The sequence below is a fragment of the Mobula hypostoma genome, chromosome 5 (assembly GCF_963921235.1).
Source record: "Mobula hypostoma chromosome 5, sMobHyp1.1, whole genome shotgun sequence".
Classification (NCBI taxonomy): Eukaryota; Metazoa; Chordata; class Chondrichthyes; order Myliobatiformes; family Myliobatidae; genus Mobula; species Mobula hypostoma.
In genome coordinates this window covers 3,693,722-3,720,573 of record NC_086101.1, presented here as the reverse complement: position 1 = coordinate 3,720,573, position 26,852 = coordinate 3,693,722, and the positions used below count along the sequence as shown (strand labels likewise).

The window sequence follows — 26,852 nt, the reverse complement described above, 5'->3', positions numbered from 1 at the left end:
ACCTTATAGTGGCCACAAAGGATTTTTTATAGCCTATCCCTTGTTTTGAGCGGCCATTTTTCTCGCCTTTGCATAAGCCGTTTGCTAGCGCCCGCGGTAGTAGAGGCACGTAGCGTGTTTTGCAAAGAGAGAAAGCAAACCAGTAATTAGAATAGTGATGAAGTTGTTGTCGGACCAACAAGGTTGGACTTACCGTTGCTTCGCAGTATAGTTTACCGATTTTGACTCAAGGAGCTTCTGTGAGGAAGCACAGTTGAGTATTGGGTAAAGCTTTTATAGTGGTTGAATAAAAAGTCACCAAACCACAAATAATTGTATATTTCAGTTAAAAACAAGGACAATAAGGGCGGGGAGAGCCATCAGTAACTATGGAAATAAAGGAAGGCATGAAACCGAAAGCTCGTGCTTTCAAAATCGCCGAGTAGTGGGTAACTGAAAGACTGGGAAAACTTTAAGACTTAAAAAAGTAACAAAGAACCACAAAGTGAGCAATAAAGAAAGGTAAGATAGACTATGAAAATAAACAAAATATAAAAATGGATAGTAAAAGATTCTATAATTTTATAAAGCGGAAAAGGGTGGCCAAGGTGAACGTAAGTCCCTTGTAGGACGAGAAAGGGGAATTGATATTCCGTAATGAGGAAATGGCCGAGGTTTTGAATGGCTATTTTGTTTTGGTCTTTGCGGTGGAGGACACATCTAACATGCCAAAGAGAAAGTATATGACTGCGATAGGAGGTGAGGACCTCAACACAATAGCTATCACTAAAGAGGTAGCGCTGAGCAAACATGTGAGCCTAAAGATCGGTAGGTCCTGGAATACATCCCAGGATACTGAACGAATTGGCAAAGGCTTCGGTGATAATTTACTAAAACTCTCGAGATTCTGGGCAGGTCTCGGAGGATTGGAAGACGGCGAAAGTTACGCCACTGTTCAACAAAGGATGTAGGCAAAAGGCAGGCAACTATACACCAGTTAGTTTAATGTCTGTAGCTGGGAAAATGCTTGAAGCTATCAATAAAAAGGAAAAGGAAAAGCATCTGGAAAGAAATGGATCTACCAGACAGAGCAGCATGGATTCAGCAAAGGCAGCTCCTGTGTGACAAACTTACTGGAGTTCTTTGAGATTATAATGTGCGCAGTGGATAGAAAACAGATAGAAGTTATTTACTTAGACTTCCAAAAGGCATTTGATAAGGTGCCACATAAAAGACTTATCCATAAGATAAGGATGCATAGAGTTGGGGTGATCTATTAGCATGGATAGGGGATTAATTAACCAACAGAAGGCAGAGAGTTGGGATACATGGGTGTTTCCATGGTTGGCAATCGGTGGTGAGCGGTGTGCTGCAGAAGTCAGTGCTGGGCCTGCAACTGTTCACCATAGACACCCACAAACTGGAAGACAGAATTGAGTGTAGTGTATCTCATTTTGCTGATGACAGTAAATTGAGCATAAAAGCAAGTTGTGCAGAGGATACGGAGAGTCCACAGAGAGATACAGATAGGTTCAGTGAATTATCAAGGGCCTGGCAGATGGAGTAAAATGTTGGTAAATGTGAGGTCATCTACTTTGGAAGGAAAAGTGGAATATCAGCTTATCATTAAAATGGTAAAAGTTTTTAGCATGCTGCTGCTTGGGAGTTCTGATGCATGAGTCGCAAAAAGATTGGTTTGCAGGAACAGCAGGCTGTCAAGAAGGCAAATGGGATGTTGGCCTTCATTGCTAGAGAGATTGAATTTCAGAGCAGGGAGGTTTTGCTGCAACTGTACAGGGTAATGGTGAGGCCACATCTGGAGTACTGTCTGCAGTTCTGATCTCCTTACTTGAGGAAGGATACACTGGCTTTGTAGGTGGTGCTGAGGAGGTTCACCAGGTTGATTCCAGATATGAGGGGGTTAGATATGAGGAGAGATTGAGTCACCTGGGACTGTATCGCTGTAATTCAGAAGGATGAGAGGAGATCTGTTACAAGCTGATATACAGTGCCTATAAAATATATTCCCCCCCCCAGAAGTTTTCATCTTTTATTGTTTTAAAAAATTGAATCAAAGTGGATTTAATTTCGTTTGTTTGACGCTGATCAAAAGAAAAAGACTCTTTCATGTCAAAGTGAAATCAGATCTCTACAAAGTGATCCAAATTAATTGCAAATATAAAACACAAAATAATTGATTGCATGTTCTTTTGAACTCCAGAATTCATCCCCTTAAATATGACAGACCAAATTATCACTTGTGCAGACAATTGGTTTTAGAAGTCACATAATTAGTTAAATGGAGATCTGTTTCCAGAGACCTTTGCGCAGTCAAGATGTGTCAATTGATTGTAGTAAAAATACACTTGTATCTGGAAGGTTCAACTGCTGGTGAATCAGTATCCTGGCAAAAACTACACCAAGAAGTCAAAAGAACACTCCAAGCAACTCCGCGAAAAGGTTATTGAAAAAGCACAAGTGAGGAGATGGATACAAGAAAATTTTCAAATCACTGAATTAAGTCAACCATCAAGAAATGGAAACAATATGGCACAGCTGTAAATATGCCTGGAACAGGCTGTCAACTGAGTGACCGTGCAAGAAGGGGACAAGTCAGAGAGGCCACCAAGAGGCCTATAACAACTCTGGAGGAGTTACAGGCCTCAGTGGCTGAGATGGGAGAGACTACGTATACAACAATTGTTCACCAGTCACAGTTTTATGGGACAGTGGCAAAGAGAAAGCCACCGTTTAAAAAAGGTCACGTGAAATCTTGGCAAGAGTTTCCAGAAGGCATGTGGGAGACTCTGAAGTCAGCTAGAAGAAGGTTCTATGGTCTGATGAAACCAAAATTGAGCTTATTGACCATCAGACTAAACGCTATTTTAGGCGCAAGGGAAGCACCGCACATAATCAAAAACACACCCTACCGTGAAGCATGGTGGTGGCTGCATCATGCTGTGGGGATGCTTCACTGCAACAGGCCCTGGAAGGCTTGTACTGCAGAAGAGAAAATGAATGTAGCAAAATACAGGGAAATCCTGGAGGAAATCCTGATGCAGTCTGCAAGACAACTGTGATTTGGGAAAAGATTTATTTTCCAGCAAGACAATGACCTCAAGCATAAAGTCAAAGCTACACAAGAATGGCTTAAAAACAACAAAGTTAATGTCCTGGAGTGGCCAGGTCAGAGTCCAGACCTCAATCCAATCGAGAATTTGTGGCTGAACTTGAAAAATGCTGTTCACTCACGATCCCCATGCATTCTGACTGATCTTGTGCATTTTTGTGAAGAAGAATGGGGAAAAATTATAGTGTCCAGATGTGCAAATCTGATAGAGAGCTATCCACACAGAATCAAGGCTGTAATTACCGACAAAGATGCATCTACTAAATACTGACTTCAAGGGGGTGAATACTTAAGCAATCAGTTATTTTGTGTTTTATATTTCTAATTAATTTAGATTAATGCAGAGACCTGTTTTCACTTTGAGACAATAAAACATGAAAAACATGAAAACTTCCAAGTGGGGGAGGGGGTGGTGGTGAATACTTTTTATAGACGCTGTAGATGTTTAATCTGATGTGTCGGTCACAATGAGCAATTCAATCTCAGTTCCCACTGATAGACAGAGAGAACGTCACACCCACCACACCAGACACACTCACAGCCTTTGACTGTAACTGGTTACTCTGAGTCTCAGGGGATATTATACCTGGAAATCACAGAAACTATCACCAGCTCAGTGCTCTGATCAGAGTAACTCATTCCCGAGAAGGTTACAGACTGTCCTCTGACGTACAGATGTTGTGGGAGGCCAGTTTGTGGAACACAACAGTTCTGAAAAGTCAGAACACCAGTCCAGTTTAAATCTGTTTACAATGATAGTATTGGTAAATACCACATTGAGTTAAAATACATCATTTTGAGACTCTGTACTTTTACAGAACCAAACTGAAATCTCTCACCATGAGGAATGTGATATTTTCTTGTTGGGCCATCTGTTCCTGTAACTTGGAGATTTCCTCCTGGATGGAATTTAAATTCTCTTGAATCTGTCGAAGATTTTTCTCCATTGGATTTAGAATCCTCGCCTCTTCTTCCATGAGATCTCGGAGTAAGCGCTGCTCTTTCTCCGTGATAATCTGGCGCAGTTCAGCGAACTGGGATGTGATGTGGGACTGAACGCCGTTTGACTGTTCCTGTCAAATGAAAGGAGAGGCTAGTTTATTATTTGGCTGTAAAGTATTTCCCTATCACCTGGAAGGAGACCATTCAGGCTGTTGACTCTATGCGGATTCTCAGAAATTCAATCCCATTCATTCAATCCCTGAAACCGATTCTTCCTCACTGACCCATTACCTCTCACCTGATTCACAGTCCACCCGCCTTCACAGGGTTAATTACAGAAGCGAATGATACATTCAACCTGGATTTCTTGGTAATGCCGGCCCACTGTGATCTCAAGGAGAACATGCAAACTCCACGCAAACAACACCAGAGGTCAGAATCGAACCCAGGTCACTGGAGCTGCTGTACTCTATCAAAACTACACAACAATATTGGAAATTCTGCTCAGGAAATCCTCACCCGAACTCCGGAAATCTTCTCTTTCTGTTGCCGCTCCATTTCCTCGAGCTCGGATTTCTTTTCTGTGAGAGAGTCTAAGGCAGATTTAACCCGGTCCTGGGAAGCAGAGAGTGAAGGAATTAGACAATAAAGATGCATTGCCGATTCGGGCCAGTTTATTGTCATAAACACCAGGGGTATAAAAATAAATATGCAATGAAAAAAATCAGGTGATCAAAATCGATTTGTTTTTACCTTATAGATTTCAACAGCTTCTTCAATCGGCAGGAAGCGGTGCTCTCTGTGTACCCGCGCGTCTCTACAGACCAGACAGAGCAGTTTCTTGTCCGTCTCACAAAACAGCTTCAATTCTTCATCATGTTTCTCGCAGTGAAGTTTACTTTCCTTCTCTTTCGGATTCAGGTTTAGTTTTCGAGCTTTCTCAGACAGATCTGCTAAGGCCCGATTGACCCTGAGGGTGCGGTCTGCAAACTCCTCTCTACATTCCGGGCAGGAGTTTCTCTCCGCCTTTTCCCAACACCGTGTGATACAGGAGCGGCAGAAGTTGTGCCCACATTCCAGTGTAACCGGATCAGTGAAGAAATCCAGGCAGATGGGACAAATTACCTCCTCGGTCAAACTCTCGACCTGTCGTTTCGAAGCCATGTTAACTCCGGCACTTCCTGGTTCAGGATCCTTTCACTTTCGGGGAGCTGCTGAACGCCTGCAGTACCGCGATTGTCCACTAGGCGCGCTGCAGTCTCACGGAATGAACATTATGTTGTTGTGTGTGAAACCCCTTTTACTGGCCGTGTCTGGAGCCCCTCGCTAACAGCCACCGGAATCAGCGGTGAGAAAATCACCTTTCCCACACTCTGTATGTCTAGAGTAGATATGACTTAGTCACGCCAAAACCGTGAGGCTAGGAGTTTAGGTCCTTTCTCCTTGAATTCATTCAACTCCATAAACAACATTGTGCAACAGGACGGCATCCTCAGCCAGCTTCTCTCCTGTCTTCTCCCAGGCCTCACTAAAAAGACGTCGAGCTACACCAGTGTCCATACATAAACCTCTTCGACCGACCTTCTCTGGAACCTTCGCCCAATTCCACCATCCTGATTGTCGACACAACATTCCTAAGTTGAACATCAAAGCCCCTTAACTTAGCTCAAACCCAAACAGGCCAGAAAGCAGAACAGACTGCTTTTATAGAACTGCTAAAATGAAATACCTACAGACAGCAGTAAAGATTGGAACCAGGGTGTTATACGTAAGCTCAGTGGGAGGGAAACACTGCCGTTTCCACCTCGGGGTGGGATCAGAATCACATTAAATAGGTCAGAAAATTGGCCATGGCCTGCCCAAACCTGGCTGCAAGACGAGGTCATGGGGTTAACCACCCCATCCTGTAAAAACACAGTGTGACAGGAACGCCAGCTGAATCTCCAGAGGCCTCATCCCTGAGATAGGAAGGACCTTCCCCTGGAAGACGATTGAAGTTGTGTGGTGAAGGGAAAAGCCACAGGGCTGATCAACCTGAGGCCCAGGACTGAGGCCTCTGGGGAGCTGCTGTCGGCGGCTGGTGCCCCAGTAGGTGTGATGGGATTAAGAAGAACATGAAGGGCCGTTCTACGGCTGGACCAAAATCGGCAAGCTCTGAGAAAAGAGGCACAAGAAATGGAGATCTTTCATCTGGACAGTCTCAACCCAAAATGTCGATTGTCCATTCCCCCAACAGATGTTGTCTGACCCGTTCATTTCCTCCAGCAGCTGGTTTTTAAAAAAAAAAATTCTCGTGGTCTAAAGAGAGTCAGACTGTGGTATAAAACGGTGGTTAAGTAAACATTTAAATTAGTGTTATATTAGTTCATGCTACGAAACTGGGATGAGAGGAGTTTATTGTGTTGTGGGGTGACGGGTGATGGCCTGTGGTTGCAGGAAAAAGCACTGGACTGGATATTATATGTCACAGGATGGAAAACATTCAGTGTTTCAGTGAAGTCCTGCTTTCCTCTGCCCTTCAAGTGAACAATCTTCCTGACTTCAGTCATGTCTGTCCTGGTTCCAATGGGAGGCCTGGTCTCCCTCATTCTGGACACAGACCACAAGTTGTATTCTTTTTATCGAAATAAACTTCATTCACAATTTTAAAATATTCTCAAGAATAATCCGTGCAATGCCTTTACCCAATGAATTTACATTCACAGTAAATCCAATACTTAGAGTTCTTTTACATTCATTAAAACTGATCAGACTGTTGTCGCTCATGTGGCCCCGGGGTGGTTCAGTACTACAATAATAGAGAGACTTCCTCACCCAACCCGGCCTCTCCCTGTCGAGTAGCAGAGGAACCCTATCCCTTCAATGTGTCCCTCAGCACGTACGCCTGCAGCCTGGAACGTGCCAGTCGGCTACACTCCTCCACAGCAGGGGTTCTCATCCCTTTTTATACCATGGACCAATACCATTAACGAGGGGTCAGTGGACCCCAGGTTAGGAACCCCTGTCTGTGGACACTCCGTTTTCCTGTGTGTCCTGGGAACAACCTGAAGATCAGTGTCACTCAGCTGCCGTGGTACGGACTCTTGCATCTTTCTCCACATCTTCTTCACAAGCCCACAGTCCGCAGAGAGCTGAGCGACCGTCTCATCTCTGCTGCATCAACCCCGGGGCAGCGCGCTGAGGGAGTGATGCTCCGGGTGTGCAGCAAGGATCAGACTGGGAGGGCTCCTCTCCCTGCCAGCCAGGCCAGGTCTTGGTGACTGATGGTGAGATCTGCTGATGGTCTTGACTGTCTGCTCAGGGAACCACCACACTAGGTACATCCAATCGTTGTCCTGCAGTAACTGCAGGACATTCCACGCAGACCACTGCCTGACAGACCCGTGGTCAAAGGTGCTGGTCTGAATGAATGTGACCCATTTCATTAACACAAGGTTCACATCGAGAGTGTGATGAAATCCAAAAGGAAGTGGAATCGGCCCAGTACATCACAGGGAGAGCCCTCCCAACCACTGAGCATGTCCGCATGAAACGCTGTCAGAGGAAAGCAGCATCGAGCATCAGAGATCCTCACCACCCAGGTCATGCTTTCTTCTTGCTGCTGCCATCAGACAGAAGGTACAAGAGCCTCAGGACTCACAGCATCAGGTTCAAGAACAGTTACTGGCCCTCAAAGATCAGGATCTCCAACAATAGGGGATAACTACACACAATTGCCCATCCATTGAGATGGTCCCCCAACCAGTGTCACGCACTTTAAAGACACTTTACCTTGTCATTTCACCTTCTCTGTCTTTATTTATTTATTTGTATTTACATTTGTACAGTTTGTTGTTTTCTGCACACTGGTTGATCTTTCATTGATCCTGTTACAGTTACTATTGTATTGATTTTCTCGGTATGGCCGCAGGAAAATAAATCCCAGGGTTGTATCTGGTGACATTTTGTTTACAGTCTCGTGAGACCATGGATTTGCGCATTGGAAGGTTTCCAGGGCGCAGGCTGAGGGAAGGTTGTGTGGAAGACCGGCAGTTGCCCATGCTGCAAGTCTCCATGAGACCGATGTTGTCCAAGGGAAGGGCATTAGGATCCATACAGCTTGGCACCAGTCGTTTCGCAGAGCAATGTGTGGATTAGTGCCTTGCTCAAGGACACAACACGCTGCCTCAGCCAAGGCTTGAACTGGCGACCTTCAGATCGCTAGGCAAACGCCTCAACCACTTGGCCACGCGCCACACTAGGCATGAAATGGCGTTTAAGGTGAAAGGATAATGTGAGGGTTAAGTTTTTTTTTACACAGAGAGTGCTGGGCTCCTGGGGAAGTGGTGGAGGCAGACACATTAGAGACGTTGCAGAGTTTAGATAAGCACTTGAATGTGAGGAGAATGGAAGGATATGGACAGTGTGTAGGCAGAAGGGATTAGTTTAGTTGGTCATTTGATGACTAATTTAATTGGTTTGGCACAGAATTGTGCTCCAAAGGGGCTGTTCCTGTGCTGTTCCACGCTGACGAAGGGACGGATGTAGGTTTGCTATTGCTTCTTGGACCGAGTTACAGAGAGCGACACTCAGCAAGTCAGGTAGCATCCGCAGAGAGGAATAAACAGTCGACGTTTCGGGCCAGAACTGGGAAGGAAGCGGGCAGAAGGCCAGAATCAGAGGGTGGGTGAGGGGGAGAGAAGTGCCAGCTGGCAGGTGACAGGTGAGGCCAGGTGACAGGTGAGACCAGGTGACAGGGGAGATCAGGTGAGGGGGAGTGTGAGTAGCAAGGGGAGGGGTGGAATGAAGAAAGATGATTGATGGAAGAGGTAGAGGGCTGGAGAAGATAGGAAAGAGTGGACTAGAGGAGAAAGGGATGGAGGCAAGGAACCAGAGGGAGGGGATGAGAAGGGGTGCGAGGGAAACCAGAAGGGAGAATGGCAAGAAGGAGAGGAGGGATAAATTACTGGACGTAGGAGAAAGCAGTGTTCATGTTATCGGGTTGGAGGCCACCCAGATGTCGGTATGTTAGCCACCAGAGGTGTTTATCCTCCCACTGGAGCCTGGCTTCGTTGCCGTAGCAGAGTAGGCCGTGCACCAGCAGGTTGGAATGAGGGAAGTCTGATTGAAATAGGTTAAGCTTCGAGGTCACAGAACGACAGAGAATGCAGAGTGTGGTGTTACGGCCACAGGGCAGTCAAAGTTCAAAGGTCATGATGAGGTAGATTACACAGGGGCAGCACAACCCGCAGCGTCTGGGGGCTGTTGAGGGCCATCACTGGGTCAGAGAGTCCTACACCACAGAAATAGGCCTTTTGGTCTGTAGTGAACTGTCAGTCCGCCTCGTCCCACCGACCAGCACCTGGACCATCGCTCTCCATACCCCGACCATCCATGTGCTTATCCAGACTTTCCTAAAATGTCCAAACCAAACCTGCATCCACTGGCAGCTCGTTCCACACTCTCACCACCCTCTGTCCCCTCACCTTCACATTTCACCCTTAACCCATGACCTCCAGTTCGAGTCTCACCCAACCTCAGTGAAAAAAGCTTGCTTGTACTTACCCCATCAAGAACTCTCGTGATTTTGTATACCACTATCAATTTCCTACGCTCAAAGGAATAAACTCCGAGCCTATTTACCTCCCCCTATAACTCAGGTCCTCAAGTCCCAGCAACAACCCTGTAAGTTTCCCTGTACTCTTTCAATCTTATTGAAAATTTTCTGTCGGTTCACTTTCTCCTGAAGGGCTTTGGTACAGTCCCTCAGTGTGTGAAGGGCTGAATGGTGTTGTCAGTGCTGATGGAGTTGGTTGGTCACTGATAATTGAAGTCACCACCACACCCCCCAATCTACCAGCACCAGCAGAACCTCTGTGAAGCCAGGCAGAGCAAGATCACAAATTGATAGAAACATAGAAAACCTACAGCACAATACAGGCCCACAAAGTTGTGCCGAACATGTCCCAGCCTTAGAAATTACTAGGCTTACCCATAGCCCTCTATTTTTCTAAGCTCCATGTACTTATCCAAAAGTCTCTTAAAAGACCCTATTGTATCCGCCTCCACCACCATTGCCGGCAAGCCATTCCACGTACTCAGCAATCTCTGAGTAAAAAACTTACCCCTGACATCTCCGCTGTACCTACTTCCAAGCACCTTAAAACTATGCCCTCTCGTGTTAGCCATTTCAGCCCTGGGAAAAAGCCTCTGACTATCCACACGATCAGTGCCTCTCATCATCTTATACACCTCTACAAGGTCACCTCTCATCCTCCGTCGCTCCAAGGGGAAAAGGCCGAGTTCACTCAATCTATTCTCATAAGGCATGCTCCCCAATCCTGGCAACATCCTTGTAAAAATCTCCTCTGCACCCTTTCTATGGTTTCCACATCCTTCCTGTAGTGAGGCGACCAGAACTGAGCACAGTACTCCAACACACATCAAAGTTGCTGGTGAACGCAGCAGGCCAGGCAGCATCTCTGGGAAGAGGTCTGTGCAATCAAGTCAAACAAGATTTGAAGAGATCAGCAGTAAGCCGTTAATTAGACAATCAAGATTTGAATAGCTCAGACTCAGCAGAAAGCAGCTGATTGGGCAATCGAGGTCAGGTGACCAAACATTTTGAAAAGCTCAAACAGATAAATAGAGGGGTAGCTCAAGCGAAGCGGCCAGTGAGTGAAGGAGTGGAGCTTTGAGACTTTGACTCGAGAGGCTTCGACGAGAAGAGGCGGAGGACAAGCTAGCTCGCAGTTAGTTTTTATGTGCTCTCATGCTCTCATGTGATCTCTCGGTGATGTGCCTCTCATGTGAGATGTGGCAGTCTTGGGGCAACTCCCCTCTCCCGCAGAGTCACATCTGCCAGAAGTGCATACGGCTGGGCGATCTGGAAGACCGTGTAAGGAATCTGGAGCAGCAGCTGGATGACCTTCGACTCATAAGGGAGAATGAGGCAGTTATAGATGAGAGCTACAAGGAGGTAGTCACATCTAGGCTGTCGGAAGGAAGCAGGTCGTTGGGTGACAGTCAGAGGGGGGAAAGTGAAGGTGAGCAGACAGGTAGTGCAGAGCATCCCTGTAGCCATTCCCCTGAATAATAAGTTTACCGTCCTGGATACTGTTGTCGGGGACGACCAACCAGGTGTGAGCCACGGTGGCAGGGCCTCCGGCACTGAGTCTGACCCTGTGGTGCAGAGGGGTGGGACGGAGAAGAGAAGAGCTGTCGTCATTGGAGACTCTATAGTCAGGGGAGCAGACAGGAGATTTTGTGGACGTCAAAAGGACACCCGCATGGTTTGTTGCCTCCCGGGTGCCAGGGTCCGGGATGTCTCTGACCGGGTGCACGACATCCTGGTACGAGAGGGAAAGCAACCAGAAGTCGTGATACATGTTGGTACCAACGACATAGGCAGGAAGAGGGATGTGGTCCTGAAGTGTGAGTTTCGGGAACTAGGCAGAAGGCTGAAGAACAGGACCTCAAGGGTGACGTTCTCAGGATTGCTGCCAGTGCTACGTGACAGTGATGGTAAGAATTAGAGGAGATGGCAGTTGAATGCGTGGCTGAGGAGTTGGTGCAGGGAGCAGGGTTTTAGATTTTTAGATCATTGGGATCTCTTCTGGGGAAGGTGGGACCTGTACAGATTGGATGGGTTGCACCTGAACTCGAGGGGGAGCAATATCCTTGCAGGTAGGTTTGCTAGCGTGCTTCGGGAGGGTTTAAACTCATTTGCGAGGGGGATGGGACCCAGAGCGATAGAGCAGTGAAAGAAGTGCATGGAGTAAAGCCAGATCTAACATATAGAGAGGCTTTGAGGAAAGAGAAGCAGAATAAACGGTGTAAAGACAGTAAGGTAGAAGGGCTGAAATGTGTGTACCTCAATGCAAGAAGCATCAGGAACAAAGGTGATGAACTGAGAGCTTGGATACATACATGGAATTATGATGTAGTGGCCATTACAGAGACTTGGCTGGCACCAGGGCAGGAATGGATTCTCAATATTCCTGGATTTCAGTACTTTAAAAGGGATAGAGAGGGCGGAAAAAGGGGAGGAGGGGTAGCATTACTGGTCAGGGATACTATTACACTACAGAAAGGGTGCGTAATGCAGCAGGATCTTCTTTTGAGTCAATATGGGTGGAAGTCAGGAACAGGACGGGAGCAGTTACTCTACTGGGGGTATTCTACAGGCCCCCTGGGAGCAGCAGAGATGCAGAGGAGCAGATTGGGAGGCAGATATTGGAAAGGTGCAAAAATAACAGGGTTGTTATCATGGGTGACTTCAACTTCCCTAATATTGATTGACACCTGATTAATTCCAAGGGTTTAGATGGGGCAGAGTTTGTTAAGTGTGTCCAGGATGGATTCCTGTCACAGTATGTGGACAGGCCGACCAGGGGGAATGCCACACTAGATCTAGTATTAGGTAATGAACCGGGTTAGGTCACAGATCTCTCAGTGGGTGAGCATCTGGGGGACAGTGACCACCGCTCCCTGGCCTTTATAATTATCATGGAAAAGGATAGAATCAAAGAGGACAGGAAAATTTTTAATTGGGGAAAGGCAAATCATGAGGCTAAAAGGCTAGAACTTGAGGGTGTAAATTGGGATGATGTTTTTGCAGGGAAATGTACTATGGACATGTGGTCGATGTTTAGAGATCTCTTGCAGGATGTTAGGGATAAATTTGTCCCGGTGAGGAAGATAAAGAATGGTAGGGTGAAGGAACCATGGGTGACAAGTGAGGTGGAAAATCTAGTCAGGAGGAAGAAGGCAGCATACATGAGGTTTAGGAAGCAAGGATCAGCTGGGTCTATTGAGGAATATAGGGAAGCAAGAACGGAGCGTAAGAAGGGGCTGAGAAGAGCAAGAAGGGGGCATGAGAAGGCCTTGGCGAGTAGGGTAAAGGAAAACCCCAAGACCTTCTTCAATTATGTGAAGAAAAAAAGGATGACAGGAGTGAAGGTAGGATTGATTAGAGATAAAGGTGGGAAGATGTGCCTGGAGGTTGTGGAAGTGAGCGAGGTCCTCAATGAATACTTCTCTTCAGTATTCACCAATGAGAGGGAACTTGATGATGGTGAGGACAATATGAGTGAGGTTGATGTTCTGGAGCATGCTGATATTAAGGCAGAGGAGGTGTTGGAGTTGTTAAAATACATTAGAACAGATAAGTCCCCGGGCCCTGACGGAATATTCCCCAGGCTGCTCCACGAGGCGAGAGAAGAGATTGCTGAGCCTCTGGCTAGGATCTTTATGTCCTCGTTGTCCACGGGAATGGTACCGGAGGATTGGAGGGAGGCGAATGTTGTTCCCCTGTTCAAAAAAGGAAGTAGGGATAGTCCAGGTAATTATAGAACAGTGAGCCTTACGTCTGTGGTGGGAAAGCTGTTGGAAAAGATTCTTAGAGATAGGATCTATAGGCATTTAAAGAATCATAGTCTGATCAGGGACAGTCAGCATGGCTTTGTGAAGGGATGATCATGTCTAACAAGCCTGGTAGAGTTCTTTGAGGAGGTGACCAGGCATATAGACGAGGGTAGTGCAGTGGATGTGATCTATATGGATTTTAGTAAGGCATTTGACAAGATTCCACACGGTAGACTTATCCAGAAAGTTAGAAGACATGGGATCCAGGGAAGTTTGGCCTGGTGGATTCAGAATTGGCTTGCCTGCAGAGGTCAGAGGGTGATGGTGGAGGGAGCACATTCAGATTGGACGATTGTGACTAGTGGTGTCCCACAAGGATCTGTTCTGGGACCTCTACTTTTTGTGATTTTTATTAACGACCTGGATGTGGGGGTAGAAGGGTGGGTTGGCAAGTTTGCAGACGACACAAAGATTGGTGGTATTGTATATAGTTTAGAGGATTTTCAAAGATTGCAGAGAGACATTGATAGGATGCAGAAGTGGGCTGAGAAGTGGCAGATGGAGTTCAACCCAGAGAAGTGTGAGGTGGTACACTTTGGAAGGACAAACTCCAAGGCAGAGTACAAAGTAAATGGCAGGATACTTGGTAGTGTGGAGGAGCAGAGGGATCTCGGGGTACATGTCCACAGATCCCTGAAAGTTGCCTCACAGGTGGATAGGGTAAAGAAAGCTTATGGGGTGTTAGCTTTCACAAGTCGAGGGATAGAGTTTAAGAGTCGCGATGTAATGATGCAGCTCTATAAAACTCTGGTTTGGCCACACTTGGAGTATTGTGTCCAGTTCTGGTCACCTCACGATAGGAAGCATGTGGAAGCATTGGAAAGGGTACAGAGGAGATTTACCAGGATGCTGCCTGGTTTAGAAAGTATGCATTATGATCAGAGATTAAGGGAGCTAGGGCTTTACTCTTTGGAGAGAAGGAGGATGAGAGGAGACATGATAGAGGTGTACAAAATAATAAGAGGAGTAGATAGAGTGCATAGCCAGAGCCTCTTCCCCAGGGCACCACTGCTCAATACAAGAGGACATGGCTTTAAGGTAAGGGGTGGGAAGTTCAAGGGGGATATTAGAGGAAGGTTTTTTATTCAGAGAGTGGTTGGTGCGTGGAATGCACTGCCTGAGTCAGTGGTGGAGGCAGATACACTCGTGAAGTTTAAGAGACTACTAGACAGGTATATGGAGGAATCTAAGGTGGGGGCTTATATAGGAGGCAGGGTTTGAGGGTCGGCACAACATTGTGGCCCGAAGGGCCTCTACTGTGCTGTACTATTCTATGTTAGATGTTCTATGTTCTATGTACAGTCGACGTTTCAGGCCGAGACCCTTCGTCAGGACTAACTCAAGGAAGAGCTAGTAAGAGATTTGAAAGTGGGAGGGGGAGGGGGAGATCCAAAATGATGGGAGAAGGCGGGAGGGGGAGGGAATGGAGCCAAGAGCTGGACAGGTGATTGGCAAGAGGGATACGAGAGGAACATGGGACAGGAGGCCCGGGGAGAAGGAAGAGGGAAATGTCACTGTAGTTGAGTCTCGAACTAGCGACCACTCAGATCACTAGACCCGACACCTTAACACTTTGCCATGCGCAATACTCTGAAGATAAAATGTACTTCGAGCTTCTGAGTTTCGGAGAACATCGTTCTCAGGCACACTCACAGCCAATCAGCGAGCACTGCTGGGAGAAGCTGGCTCTCATTGGCTGCGGTCAGCCCCGCCCAGTGTCAGTGGGCGGGACGCAGAGCGCTCTGGGCGGAATGCGGTCCGGTGTTTGGAAACGGGAGCGACTGGACCGGTGGCGAGGCCGTAGATCGGCAGACGCTCCTCGGGCAAAGCTGCGACACCGGCCGGGGTTTTCAATCCTTCCGATTGCGGAGATGAAGAAACTGCGGGGATTGCATGAGATGGTTCAGCTACACGGAGGGTGTCCGGCCTTTCTCCCCGGGGGATCGGGGACTGTTGTCTGCAGCTGCCCCCGAAACCCGCTTCCTGCTGCTGGGAGACCGGAGCTGCGCCGCAGCGGCTGCTGATGGGTCTCCGGTGCTCTCACCTCTCTCCTGTGCAATCCGACAGACTGACGGCAAGGGTGAACGAGACAGAAAGCTAAACTCGTGTTTTAGAAAATAAGAAATAGGAGCAGGCGTGGCCATCCGGTCCCTTGCGCCAGCTCAACCCTTCACTCAGAGCATGGCTGATCTTTGACCTCAGTGCCTCTTTCCTCCAAACTTCCCACCCTCGCTGAGCCCCTGAATTTACCTTTTGAATTTAGAAACCTCGTGGAGAAACTTCTAAGGATTCACCGCACTCAAGGTGAGAAAATTTCTCTTCATCTCAGTGCTGCTGAGGTGATCTCTTGTTCTGAGTCTCTGACCCCTAGTTTCACACCCACAGGGGGAACATCACTCCTGCCTCTAACCTGTCAATATTCTGTGAGACTGTGTCTGTGGCAGTGAGACCACTTCTTATTTCTCTAATTCTCAGACAGTCCCAGTCAGGATAATCTCTTTGAGGACACGAACTCACCCCCAAATCAATCTGGGAAACCTTTTCATTCCCTTCATCCCGCAGGCTGACTCTGGGAGGGAGACCAGACCTGTGCACAGTGTTCCATGTCCGCTCTCAGCTGGACCTCAAATAACTTCAGAGGAGAACTGTATTCTTGTATTCAAACTTTCCTTCCCAGTCAATGCTGTCTGTTTAATGCAGAACTCAAACAGTGAACAGATACAACCCCCTCAGACATGAATTGGAAGGGCAGGTGTTGCAACAGTTGGAGCTTCAGACCGACAGCCACAGAGTACGCAGAGAGACACAAAGCGGGGTATGTGGGAGCCTGAGCCCAGCTGTGTGGTTTGTGTATCAGAATCAGGATTAATATTTCCAGCATATGTGGTGAAATTTGTTGTTTTGTGGCAGCAGTACATTGCAATACATAGTAATAAAAATATAAATTACAATAAAATTAAAATAAATTTTAAAGGTCGTGCAGAAAGTGAGGGAAAATACTGAGGAAGTGTTGCTGGGTTCATTGTCCATTCAGAAATCTGATGGCGGAGTGGACGAAGCTGTTCCTGAAATGCTGAGTGTGTCTCAAAACCATAAGACAGAGGAGCAGTCGGCCATTCGGCCCATCGAGTCTGCTCCACCCTCAATTATCGGCTAATCCAATTCTTCCAGTCGTCCCCACTCCCCTGCCTTCTCCCCATACCCTTTGATGCCCTGGCTAATCAAGAACCTATCTATCTCTGCCTTAAATGCACCCAATGACTTGGCCTCCACAGCCGCTCATGGCAACAAACTCCACAGATTTACCACCCTCTGACTAAAGTAATTTCTCCGCATCTCTGTTCAAAATTGACGTCCTTCAATCCTGAAGTCGTGCCCTCTTGTCCGAGATGCCCCTATCACGGGAAGTAACTTTGTTATATCTAATCTGTTCGGGTCTTTTAAAATTTGGAATGGTTCTATGAGATCCCCCCACCATTCTCCTGAACGACAGAGAACACCGCCCAGGAGCTGCCAGATGTTCCTCATACGGTAACCCTTTCATTCCTGCAAACATTCTCATGAATCTTCTCTGAACCCTCTCCGATGTTAGTAATACACACAAAATGCTGGTGGAACGCAGCAGGCCAGACAGCATCCATAGGAAGAGGTACAGGCGACATTATGGGCCGAGACCCTTCGTCAGCACGAACTGAAAGAAGAGATAGTGAGAGATTTGAAACGGGGAGGGGAGATCCGAAATGATAGGAGAAGACAGGAGGGAGAGGAATAGAGCTAAGAGCTGGAAGGTTGATTGGCAAAAGGGATAGAAGGCTGGAGAAGGGAGTGGATCATGGGACGGGAGGCCAAGGGAGAAAGAAAGGGGGAGGGGAGTGCCAGAGGAAGATGGAGAGCAGGCAAGGAGTGATTGTGAGGTGGACAGAGGGAGAAAAGGGAGAAAGAAAGGGGAAAAAATAAATAATAAATAAATTAATGAGGAATGGGGTAAGAACGGGAGGAGGGGCATTAACAGAAGTTAGAGAAGTCAATGTCCATGCCATGAGGTTGGAGGCTATCCAGACGGAATACAAGGTGTTGTTCCTCCAGCCTGAGTGTAATTTCATCTTGACAGTAGAGGAGGCCGTGGACAGACATATCAGAATGGGAATGGGACGTGGAATTAAACTGTGTGGCCTACGCTCTGTCTGCCGGAGAAAGCAGGATCTCCCAGTGGCCACACATTTTAATTCCATGTCCCATTCCCATTCTGATATGTCTATCCACGGCCTCCTCTGCTGTAAAGATGAAGCCACTCTCAGGTTGGAAGAACAACATCTTATATCCCGTCTGGGTAGCCTCCAACCTGATGGAATGAACACTGACGTCTCTAACTTCCGTTAATGCACCTCCTGACGTTCTTACCCCAACATTTATTTATTTATTTTTTATTTATTTCTATTTATATTATTTTCCTTTTTTTCTCTGTCTGCCCCTCTCACAATCACTCCTTGACTGCTCTTCATCTTCCTCTGGCGCTCCCGTCCCCCTTTCTTTCTCCCTAGGCCTCCCGTCCCAGGATCCTCTCCCTTCTCCAGCCTGGTATCCCTTTTGCCAATGAACTTTCCAGCTCTTAGCTCCATCCCTCCCCCTCCTGTCTTCTCCTATCATTTCGGATTTCCCCCTCCCCCTCCCCCTCCCACTTTCAAATCTCTTACTAGCTCTTCTCTCAGTTAGTCCTGGCGAAGAGTCTCGGCCTGAAACGTCGACTGTACCTCTTCCTAGGGATGCTGCCTGGCCTGCTGCGTTCACCAGCAACTTTGATGTGTGTTGCTTGAATTTCCAGTAACTGTGATTTCCTTGTGCCAATGTTAGTGTATCCTTTCTAAATTAAGGAGCTCAAAACTGCACACAGTAATCTAAATGTAGTCTCACGAGTGTCTTAGAAACACTGAAACATAAACACCGACAACATAATACAGGCCCTTCGGCTCACAAAGTTGTGCCGAACATGTCCTTACCTTAGAACTTCCGAGGCTTACCCACAGCCCTCTATTTTCTGAAGATCCATGTACCCAACGAGGGGTCTCTTAAAGGACCCGATCGTTTTCGCCTCTACCACTGCCGCCGGCAGCCCATTCCACTCACTCACCACTCTCTGCGTGACATCTCCTCTGTACCTATTTCCAAGCACCTTAAAAGTATACCCTATCGTGCTAGCCATTTCAGCCCTGGGAAAAAGTCTCTGACTATCCACATGATCAATGCCTCTCCTTATCTTGTACTCCTCTATCAGGTCACCTCTCATCCTCCGTCACTCCGAGTTCACTCAACCTATTGTGATAAAGCATGCTCCCCAATCCAGGCAACATCCTTGTAAATCTCTTCTGCATCCTTTCTACAGTTTCCACGTCCTTCCTGCAGCGAGGCGACCAAAATTGTGGACAGTACACCAAGTGGGGTCTGACCAGGGTCCTATATAGCTGCAACAATGCACCATATGCCTTCTTAACCACAGAGTCAATCTGCGTAGGAGCCTTGAGTATCCTATGGACTCGGACCCCAAGATCCCTCTGATCCTCCACACTGCCAAGAGTCTTACTATTATGCCTATATTCTGCCATCATATTTGACCTACCAAAATGAACCGCCTCACACTTACCTGGGTTGAACTCCATCTGCCACTTCTCAGCCCAGTTTTGCATCCTATCGATCTCCCGCTGTAAACTCTGATAGCCGTCCTCACTGTCCACTACACCTCAAATCTTTGCGTCATCAGCAAATTTACGAACCCATCCCTCCACTTCTTTATCCAGGTCATTTAATGCTGGAATGACATTTTGTAATTTTCCGGTCCTCAGGAACCATTCCAGAATATAGTGAATTCTGAATCATCATTACTAATGCCTCCACATTCTCTTCAGCTATCTCTATCAGAATCCTGGGATTTAGTCCATCTGGTGCAGGTGACTTATCTACCTTCAGACCTTTCAGTTTCACCCTCCTTCTCCCTAGAAATAGCAATGATACTTATTTCTGCCCTCTGATATCCTTAAGCTTCCAGCATACCACAGGGTCTTCCACAGTGAAGAGTAATGAAAAATACAGATTCAGTTCATCCACCATTTCCGTGTCCCCCTTTACCACCTCTTCAGTGTCATTTTCCAATGATGCAAATGTACTCTTGCCTCTTTTTACTCCTGATATTTCCAAAAAAATTTTAGTATCCACTTTCATATTGTTGGCCAGCATACCTTCATATTTCATCTTTTCCCTCCTTATTGCTTTACAGTTGCTTTTTCAGTTGTTTTAAAATTTTACAATTCTCTAACTTACCACCAATGTTCGCTCTGTTTTACACCCTCTCTTTTACTTTTAGTTGGCTTTAACTTCCCTTGTCAGCCATGGTTGAGTCATCCTACCTTTAGAATACTGCTTTTTCTTTGGAATGTATCTATCCTGTGCCTTCCAAATTGCTCCCAGAAACTCCATCTGCTGTTATCCCTGCTTGTGTACCTTTCCAATCAAATTTGGCCAGCTCCTCTCTCAGGCGTCTGTAATTGTCTTTACACCACTGTAATACTGATATATCAGACTTTCACCTCTCCCCGTTAAATTGCAGGGTGAATTATATCAGATTATGATCACAGTCTCCAAAGGATTCCTTTACCTCAAGCTCCCAAATCAAATCAAGCTCATTATAGAACACTCAATCTAAGAATAGCAGATTCCCCGGTGCTCTCAACCACAAGCTGTTCTTCAAAAAATATATCTGGTGTCATTCTACAAATACTCTCAGAATTCCGAAACCATTCCTCTGACATCTTCCCTGAACTTTCCTTCAGTCACCTCAAATGGATGTCCACTGGTATTGGCCACTTTTGCCCTGAGAAAAATAAAAACATCGAAAACCTACGAGGGGTGATTGATATGTTCGTGGCCTAAGGTAGAAGGAGCCAATTTTAGAAAACCTAGCACATTTATTTTTCAACATAGTCCCATCCTACATTTACACACTTAGTCCAGCGGTCGTGGAGCATACGAATCCCTTCTTTGTTGAAGTTGGCATCTTGGACCTCCAGTAGTGGTCCACAGCAGGGGTGATTGATACGTTCGTGGTGAAAGGTGGAAGGAGATGAGTTATACAGCTCTCGTTACATGCACGTGCAGTGCAACTCTTCCGATTATCCAGAAAGTTTGAAGTTTTTTTAAATTGACTGCTTCTACCTTAGGCCACGAACATATCAATCACCCCTCGTAGGATTTCTATGTTTTTATTTTTCCCAGGGCAAAAGTGGCCGTACATAAGTTGACTCTGACAGGAAATGATAAAGTAGTGCTGGTGGTAGATTGCAGGGGAGGGTTAGTGAGTGGAGGTGTTGTTCGGTCTTTCTGCTTGGGGAAAGTCACTGTTTCTGAGTCTGGTTGTCCTGACGTGGATGCTACATAGCCTCCTCCCTGACGGGAGTGGGACAACCAGTTCGTGAGCAAGGTGTGTGTGTTCCTTCATGATGTTCCTGGCCCTTTTCCAGCACCTTTCTGAATATATGTCGTTGATGACCGTGACTCATTGGGCAGTTTTGACTGCTGTGAAATCTATCTCGCTCAACCTTTCCTCATTAAACATGCTCCCTAATCGAGGCAGCGTCCTGTAAATCCCTGCACCCTCTGCACATCTTCAGCTGTACAGTGCAATACATAATAATGATAATCAACTATTAAGTTACAAGAAGAAATGTATATAAAATAAAAATTAGTACCTCGTGCAAAAGGAGAAAAGAGTTGAGGAACTGTTCTGGGGTTCACTGTCCATACGGAAATCTGACGGTGGAAGGGGAGATATTGTTCCAAAAACACTGAGTGTGTGTCTTTAGGCTCCAGTACCTCCCCCGTGATGACAGCAATCAGAAGGGGTCTGTCCTGGGTGACTGGGGGTCCTGAATGACGGGTGCCACCTTTCTGAGGCATCACCTGCTGAAGATATAATCAATGCTGGGGACACCAATGTCCATGATGGAGCTTGGTGTGTTTCCAACTTTCTGCAGCTTTTCCCAGTCCTGTGCAGTGACCCCTCCGTACTAGATGGTGAGGCAACCCATTAAAATGTTTCCATTTGTGATAGTCTTTGGCATCTGTGTCACTCACAATTTTATACACCTCTGTAAGGTCACCCTGCAGTCTCATTGCAAACTATCAAATGGTGAAAGGCCGTTATGATAGAGTGCATGTGTAGAGGATGTTTCCTATGGTAGGAGAGTCTAAAACCAGAAGACACAGCTTCAGAATGTAGGGGCGTCCTTTAAGAATGGAGATGAGGAGACATTTCTTCAGCCAGAGGGTGGTGAATCTGTGGAATGTTTTTGCCACAGGCAGCTGTGGAGGTCAAGTCTTTATGTATATTTAAGACAGAGGTTGATAGATTTTTGATTGGTCTGGACATGAAGGGACACGGGGAGAAGGCAGGAGATTGGGGCAAAGAGGAAAATTGGATCAGCCAGGTTGAAATAGCAGAGCGGACTCAGTGGGCCATTGAGCTTCTATATGTTATGGTCATATGGTATGTTCGAATGATAATTAAACACCTTCACTGTCCACCATCTGCAAGTTTACTGATCAGCTCACCCACATTCTCATCCAAATCATTAATATTTTAGTCTATATATCAGAACATAAAAGAAATGCGATTGATTGTTTGATAATGAGGTGAATATGATTTCAGCAAGATTTCTGTTCAAATTCACATCCACTTGCAGCTTTTTCCATCTTCCCTGTGGAAAATGTTTCTCTTCAGCTCTTCTTAAATGTTTTCCACTCTCACCTCACATCCATAAAAATTACTGACCATGGCACCACCCTCTGCCTCCTATCACAAACAAATGTTTATCCCCACAAGGATCTCTCTAAGTGCTGTGATGATGTTCTCCCTCATCAACATCACAACTCCCCCTCCTCTCTCACCTCCACTTCTGTCACGTCCTTTGCATCTGTAGCTCAGTGAGGTGGTTTTGATCTTATTCAATGGGACAGCAGGTGTGAGGGGCTGAACAGCCTCCTCTTGCTGCTATTTCTGATGTTCAGAGCAGTGAACAGACTGAACTGAGGGAGGATAGAAGGGGTCGGGGAATGAATAGAGGTGTAGAACAGGAGGGTGGTCACAAGTAAACAGACATCTGGCAAGTGAGCGGCTTTAAAACTGAGTTTGTAAAGGTTCAGGATCAGCCTGTCCTTGTTAGAGTGAATGGTGAGACTGGAGGGATGAGGGAACCCTTTCTGATGAGGGTCATTGAGGCTCTGGTCAGGATGGAGTCGTGTGTCAGGGGAACGAGGCCGGGGTCCTCAAGGAGGAGAAGGGGTGTAGTAGAACACTAAAAGGGGAAAATCAGATGGTCATAAAGGGGACACGAGATAGCTTTAGCAGGTCAGATAAAGGTGATTCCAAAAATATTCTTTGAGTCTGTGGAAAACAAAAGGGTAACTGGTGATGGAATATGTCCCTTGAAGGATCAGTGTGGTCATCTTTGTGTGGAGACACAGCAGATGGGTGAGGTCTGAAACAAATACTTCTCATCTGTATTTACTATGGAGAAGGTGATGGAAGCTGGGGAATTCAGGGAGGAGAATACGAATGTCCTGAAACATAACAACACTACACAGGAGGCTGGCCAGCTTAAACACACAAAGCTGGATAAATCCCAGGGTCTGACCCAGTGTATCCACTGTCATGCTGGGAATCCAGGGACGAAATTGCTGACTCCCTGGCTGTGATATTTCAAACACTGAACACAGAGCAGTACAGCACAGGAACATGCCATTCTGCCCACGCTGTCTATGCTGACCATGATGTCAGCACGTTTGCCTGCAAATGATCCATATCCTCCATTTCCTGTCTGTTCAATTCCCTGTTTAAATGTCTGTTAAACATCACGATCGTATCTGATTCCACCACTCCCCATCCCAGCCGCACATTCCAGGAAGATATCACTCATTGTGTCGAAACACATGCCTTGAACATCCTGGTTCATCTTTGACCCTCTTACTTTAAAGCTTTATCCTTCACGTTGTGTCCTCGGGGATATTACACTGACTGAGACTGTCTCATAATTAGAAGAATAAGAGGTGGTCTCACTGGCACAGACACAGTCTCACTGGGTATTGACAGGGTAGAGGCAGGAATGATGTTTCCCCTGGATGGGGTGTGGAACCAGGGGCACAGACTGACAATCAGAGGTCGCCTCAGCAGGAGTGAGATGAGGAAAAATTCCTCACCAAGTGTGCGGTGGAATTCTGTATAAAAGATTTCTGGATTTAAAGGGCACAGCGATGATGGGTGCAGGAAATTGGCACTGAGGTCAATGATCAGCCAAGTTCTGAGTGAAGAGTAGAACAGGTGAAAGGGGATGAATGGCCACTTCTTGTCCTGTTTCTTACTTTCATCAAACACAAATCGATCTTTCTGTCTTTTCATTTTTTGTTCTTCTGTCTGTGGGATTACACGGGGAGCGGTAACCAATACACTCTGTGTAGAGCATCCTCTGTACCCCGTGTTGACTGTATTCACTCCACTGTCTCCAACGCATGTAACAGTATGCAGAGTTTGTTGTATTCATTGTTTTTGTATTCAGTGAGAAACGCTTCTGTGTAAGCGCACGGGACACTTTACTGTATTTACACAGCGACTGTACCTAAATACCAGCTGTTGTTGACTACTGTGGCCACAACTGCTGAACGTAGAACATTGAACAATAAAACACAGGAACAGGCCATTTGGCCCACAAATCTGTGCTGAACATTGTGCCAATTCAATCTCATCCCATCTACTTGTACATGGTCCACAACCCTCCATTCCCTGTCTGTTCATGTGTTTGTCTAAATGTGACTGAAATGTTGTTGTTGTATCTGTTTCCACCACCTCCCCTGACAGCACGTTCCAGTCACCGACCATTCTCTGTGTACCTCATCAATCTCCTCTAAACCTCTCCTCTCACCTTATATTTACTCCCGGTATTGACATTCCCACACTGAGAACAAGGAGAGTAATTCTCCACAACTCCTGCTGGACAGTGGGGAGCAGCGAGTGTGTACCTGGTATCTGTTGACGCACTCCGTCCCGACAGGGTGAAGGCAGAATAACTGGAGCAATTCCCCCACCTGCTGGCCGCACAGGGAAATGCACCTTCTCCGGCAGCCTCTCAGATTTGTAAAGGTGAGTCTTGGAGGAATTTAAACAAAACTATAACTCGGGATAGAAAGGTCCGCTTCAGGATCAGTGTCTGTGTGTGGAGCCAAGGGTGACTGGCGAGGTCTGATTACGTGCCTGTCCTTAAAGTGAAGATGGGTGTGGAAGGTGGGAAGTTTATTGATTTTTCCAACATCCGCTTTTTCTCCCGTCTGATGTTCTACGCTTTGTAAAGCAGTGGTTCATCTTTGTGAATGTCCTGAATTCAGGACTCCGCCAATGCAGCTGATTAATGTGAGAAAGTTCAGTTCATTGCAGTGCCGCGATCAATGTGAGGATGAGGATGATGAAAAGCCGGAAGATCCAGGGAGCGGGAAGCGCAGAATCGAATATCGCTATGATGATTGTACGTTCTAATATCAATTGTTTGGCGACAAACGGGAGGTTTGTTAGTGCTATTGGGGAGGCTTTAATCTAGATTTGCAGGGGGATGGGAACCAGAGTGCCAGAGCTGACAGTGGGGCTGGGGTGTAAATAAATGATGTTAAAAGTTCAAGCAAAGCCACAAATAGAAAGGTTGTGAGTGGTGGTAAAATCTTCTGAGGTGTATATATTTCAATGCTAGGAGTATTGCGGGGAAGGCGGATGAGTTGAGGGCGTGGATTGACACGTGGAATTATGACGTTGTAGCAATTAGTGAAACTTGGCTACAGGAGGGGCAGGAGTGGCAGCTTAATATTCCAGGGTTCCGATGTTTCAGATGTGATGGAGGCAGAGGAATGAAAGCTGTTGTGGGCGGGGGGGCAGTATTGCTTGTCAGGGAAAATATTACAGCAGTGCTCAGGCAGGACAGATTAAAGGGCTTGTCTACTGAGTCCTTATGGGTGCAGCTGAGAAACAGGAAAGGTACGGCCACATTAGTGGGCTTGTATTATAGACCACCCAGTCGTCAGCGAGAATTGGAGGAGCAAATCTGTAGAGAGATAACAGGCAACTGCAGGAAACATAAAGTTGTGGTGGTAGGGGATTTTAATTTTCCATACATTGATCGGGACTCCCATACTGTTAGGGGTCTAGATGGTTTAGAGTTTGTAAAATGTGTTCAGGAAAGTTTTCTAAATCAATATATAGAGGGACCAACTGGAGAGGATGCAATATTAGATCTCCTATTAGGAAACGAGTTAGGACAAGTGACAGAAGTCTGTGTAGGAGAGCACTTTGGTTCCAGTGATCATAACACCATTAGTTTCAACTTGATCATGGACAAGGATAGATCTGGTCCTAGGGTTGAGGTTCTAAACTGGAAAAATGTTCAAATTTGAAGAAATGAGAAAGGATCGAAAAAGCGTGGATTGGGACAGGTTGTTCTCTGGCAAAGATGTGATCGGTAAGTGGGAAGCTTTCAAAGGAGAAATTTTGAGGGTGCAAAGTTTGTATGTTCCTGTCAGGATTAAAGGCAAATTGAAAAGGAATAGGGAACCCTGGTCCTCAAGGGATATTGCAACTCTGATAAAGTAGAAGAGAGCGCGGTATGACATGTATAGGAAACAGGAAGTAAATAAGGTGCTTGAGGAGTGTAAAAAGCGCAAGTAAATACTTCAGACGGAAATCATGAGCGCTTAAAGAAGACATGAGATTGCCTTGGCAGTCAAAGTGAAGGATAATCCAAAGAGCTTTTACAGGTATATTAAGAGTAAAATGACTGTAAGGGATAAAATTGGTCCTCTTGAAGATCAGAGTGGTCGCCTATGTGCGGAACGAAAAGAAATGGGGGAGATCTTAAATGGTTTTTTTGCGTCTGTCTTTACTAAGGAAACTAGCATGAAGTCTATGGAGTTAAGGGAAACAAGTAATGAAATCATGGAAACTGTACAGATTGAAAAGGAGGAGGTGCTTGCTGTCTTGAGGAAAATTAAAGTGGATGAATCCCCAGGAGCTGACAGGGTATTCCCTCGGACCTTGAAGGAGACTAGTGTTGAAATTGCAGGGGCCCTGGCAGATGTATTTAAAATGTCGGTGTCTACGGGTGAGGTGCCGGAGGATTGGAGAATGGCTCATGTTGTTCCGTTGTTTAAAAAAGGATCGAAAAGTAATCGGGGAAATTATAGGCCGGTAAGTTTGACGTTGGTAGTGGGTAAGTTATTGGAGGGAGTACTAAGAGACTGAATCTGCAAGTATTTGGATAGACAGGGGCTTATTAGGGAGAGTCAATATGGCTTTGTGCGTGGTAGGTCATGTTGACCA

General features: G+C 46.3%; 1 protein-coding gene across 1 annotated transcript in view; it reads right to left on the bottom strand.

The window, feature by feature from the left end:
* LOC134346416 (uncharacterized) overlaps nucleotides 1-26,852 on the bottom strand; it is a 72,641-nt gene that overhangs the window by 17,443 nt on the left and 28,346 nt on the right. The window contains exons 8-11 of the mRNA XM_063047786.1: nucleotides 6,073-6,205; nucleotides 4,805-5,245; nucleotides 4,571-4,666; nucleotides 3,949-4,182 (exon numbers count right to left, since the gene is read on the bottom strand). Coding sequence (XP_062903856.1) covers nucleotides 3,949-4,182; nucleotides 4,571-4,666; nucleotides 4,805-5,245; nucleotides 6,073-6,205 — 904 coding nt within the window. The remainder of the gene's footprint in view (nucleotides 1-3,948; nucleotides 4,183-4,570; nucleotides 4,667-4,804; nucleotides 5,246-6,072; nucleotides 6,206-26,852) is intronic.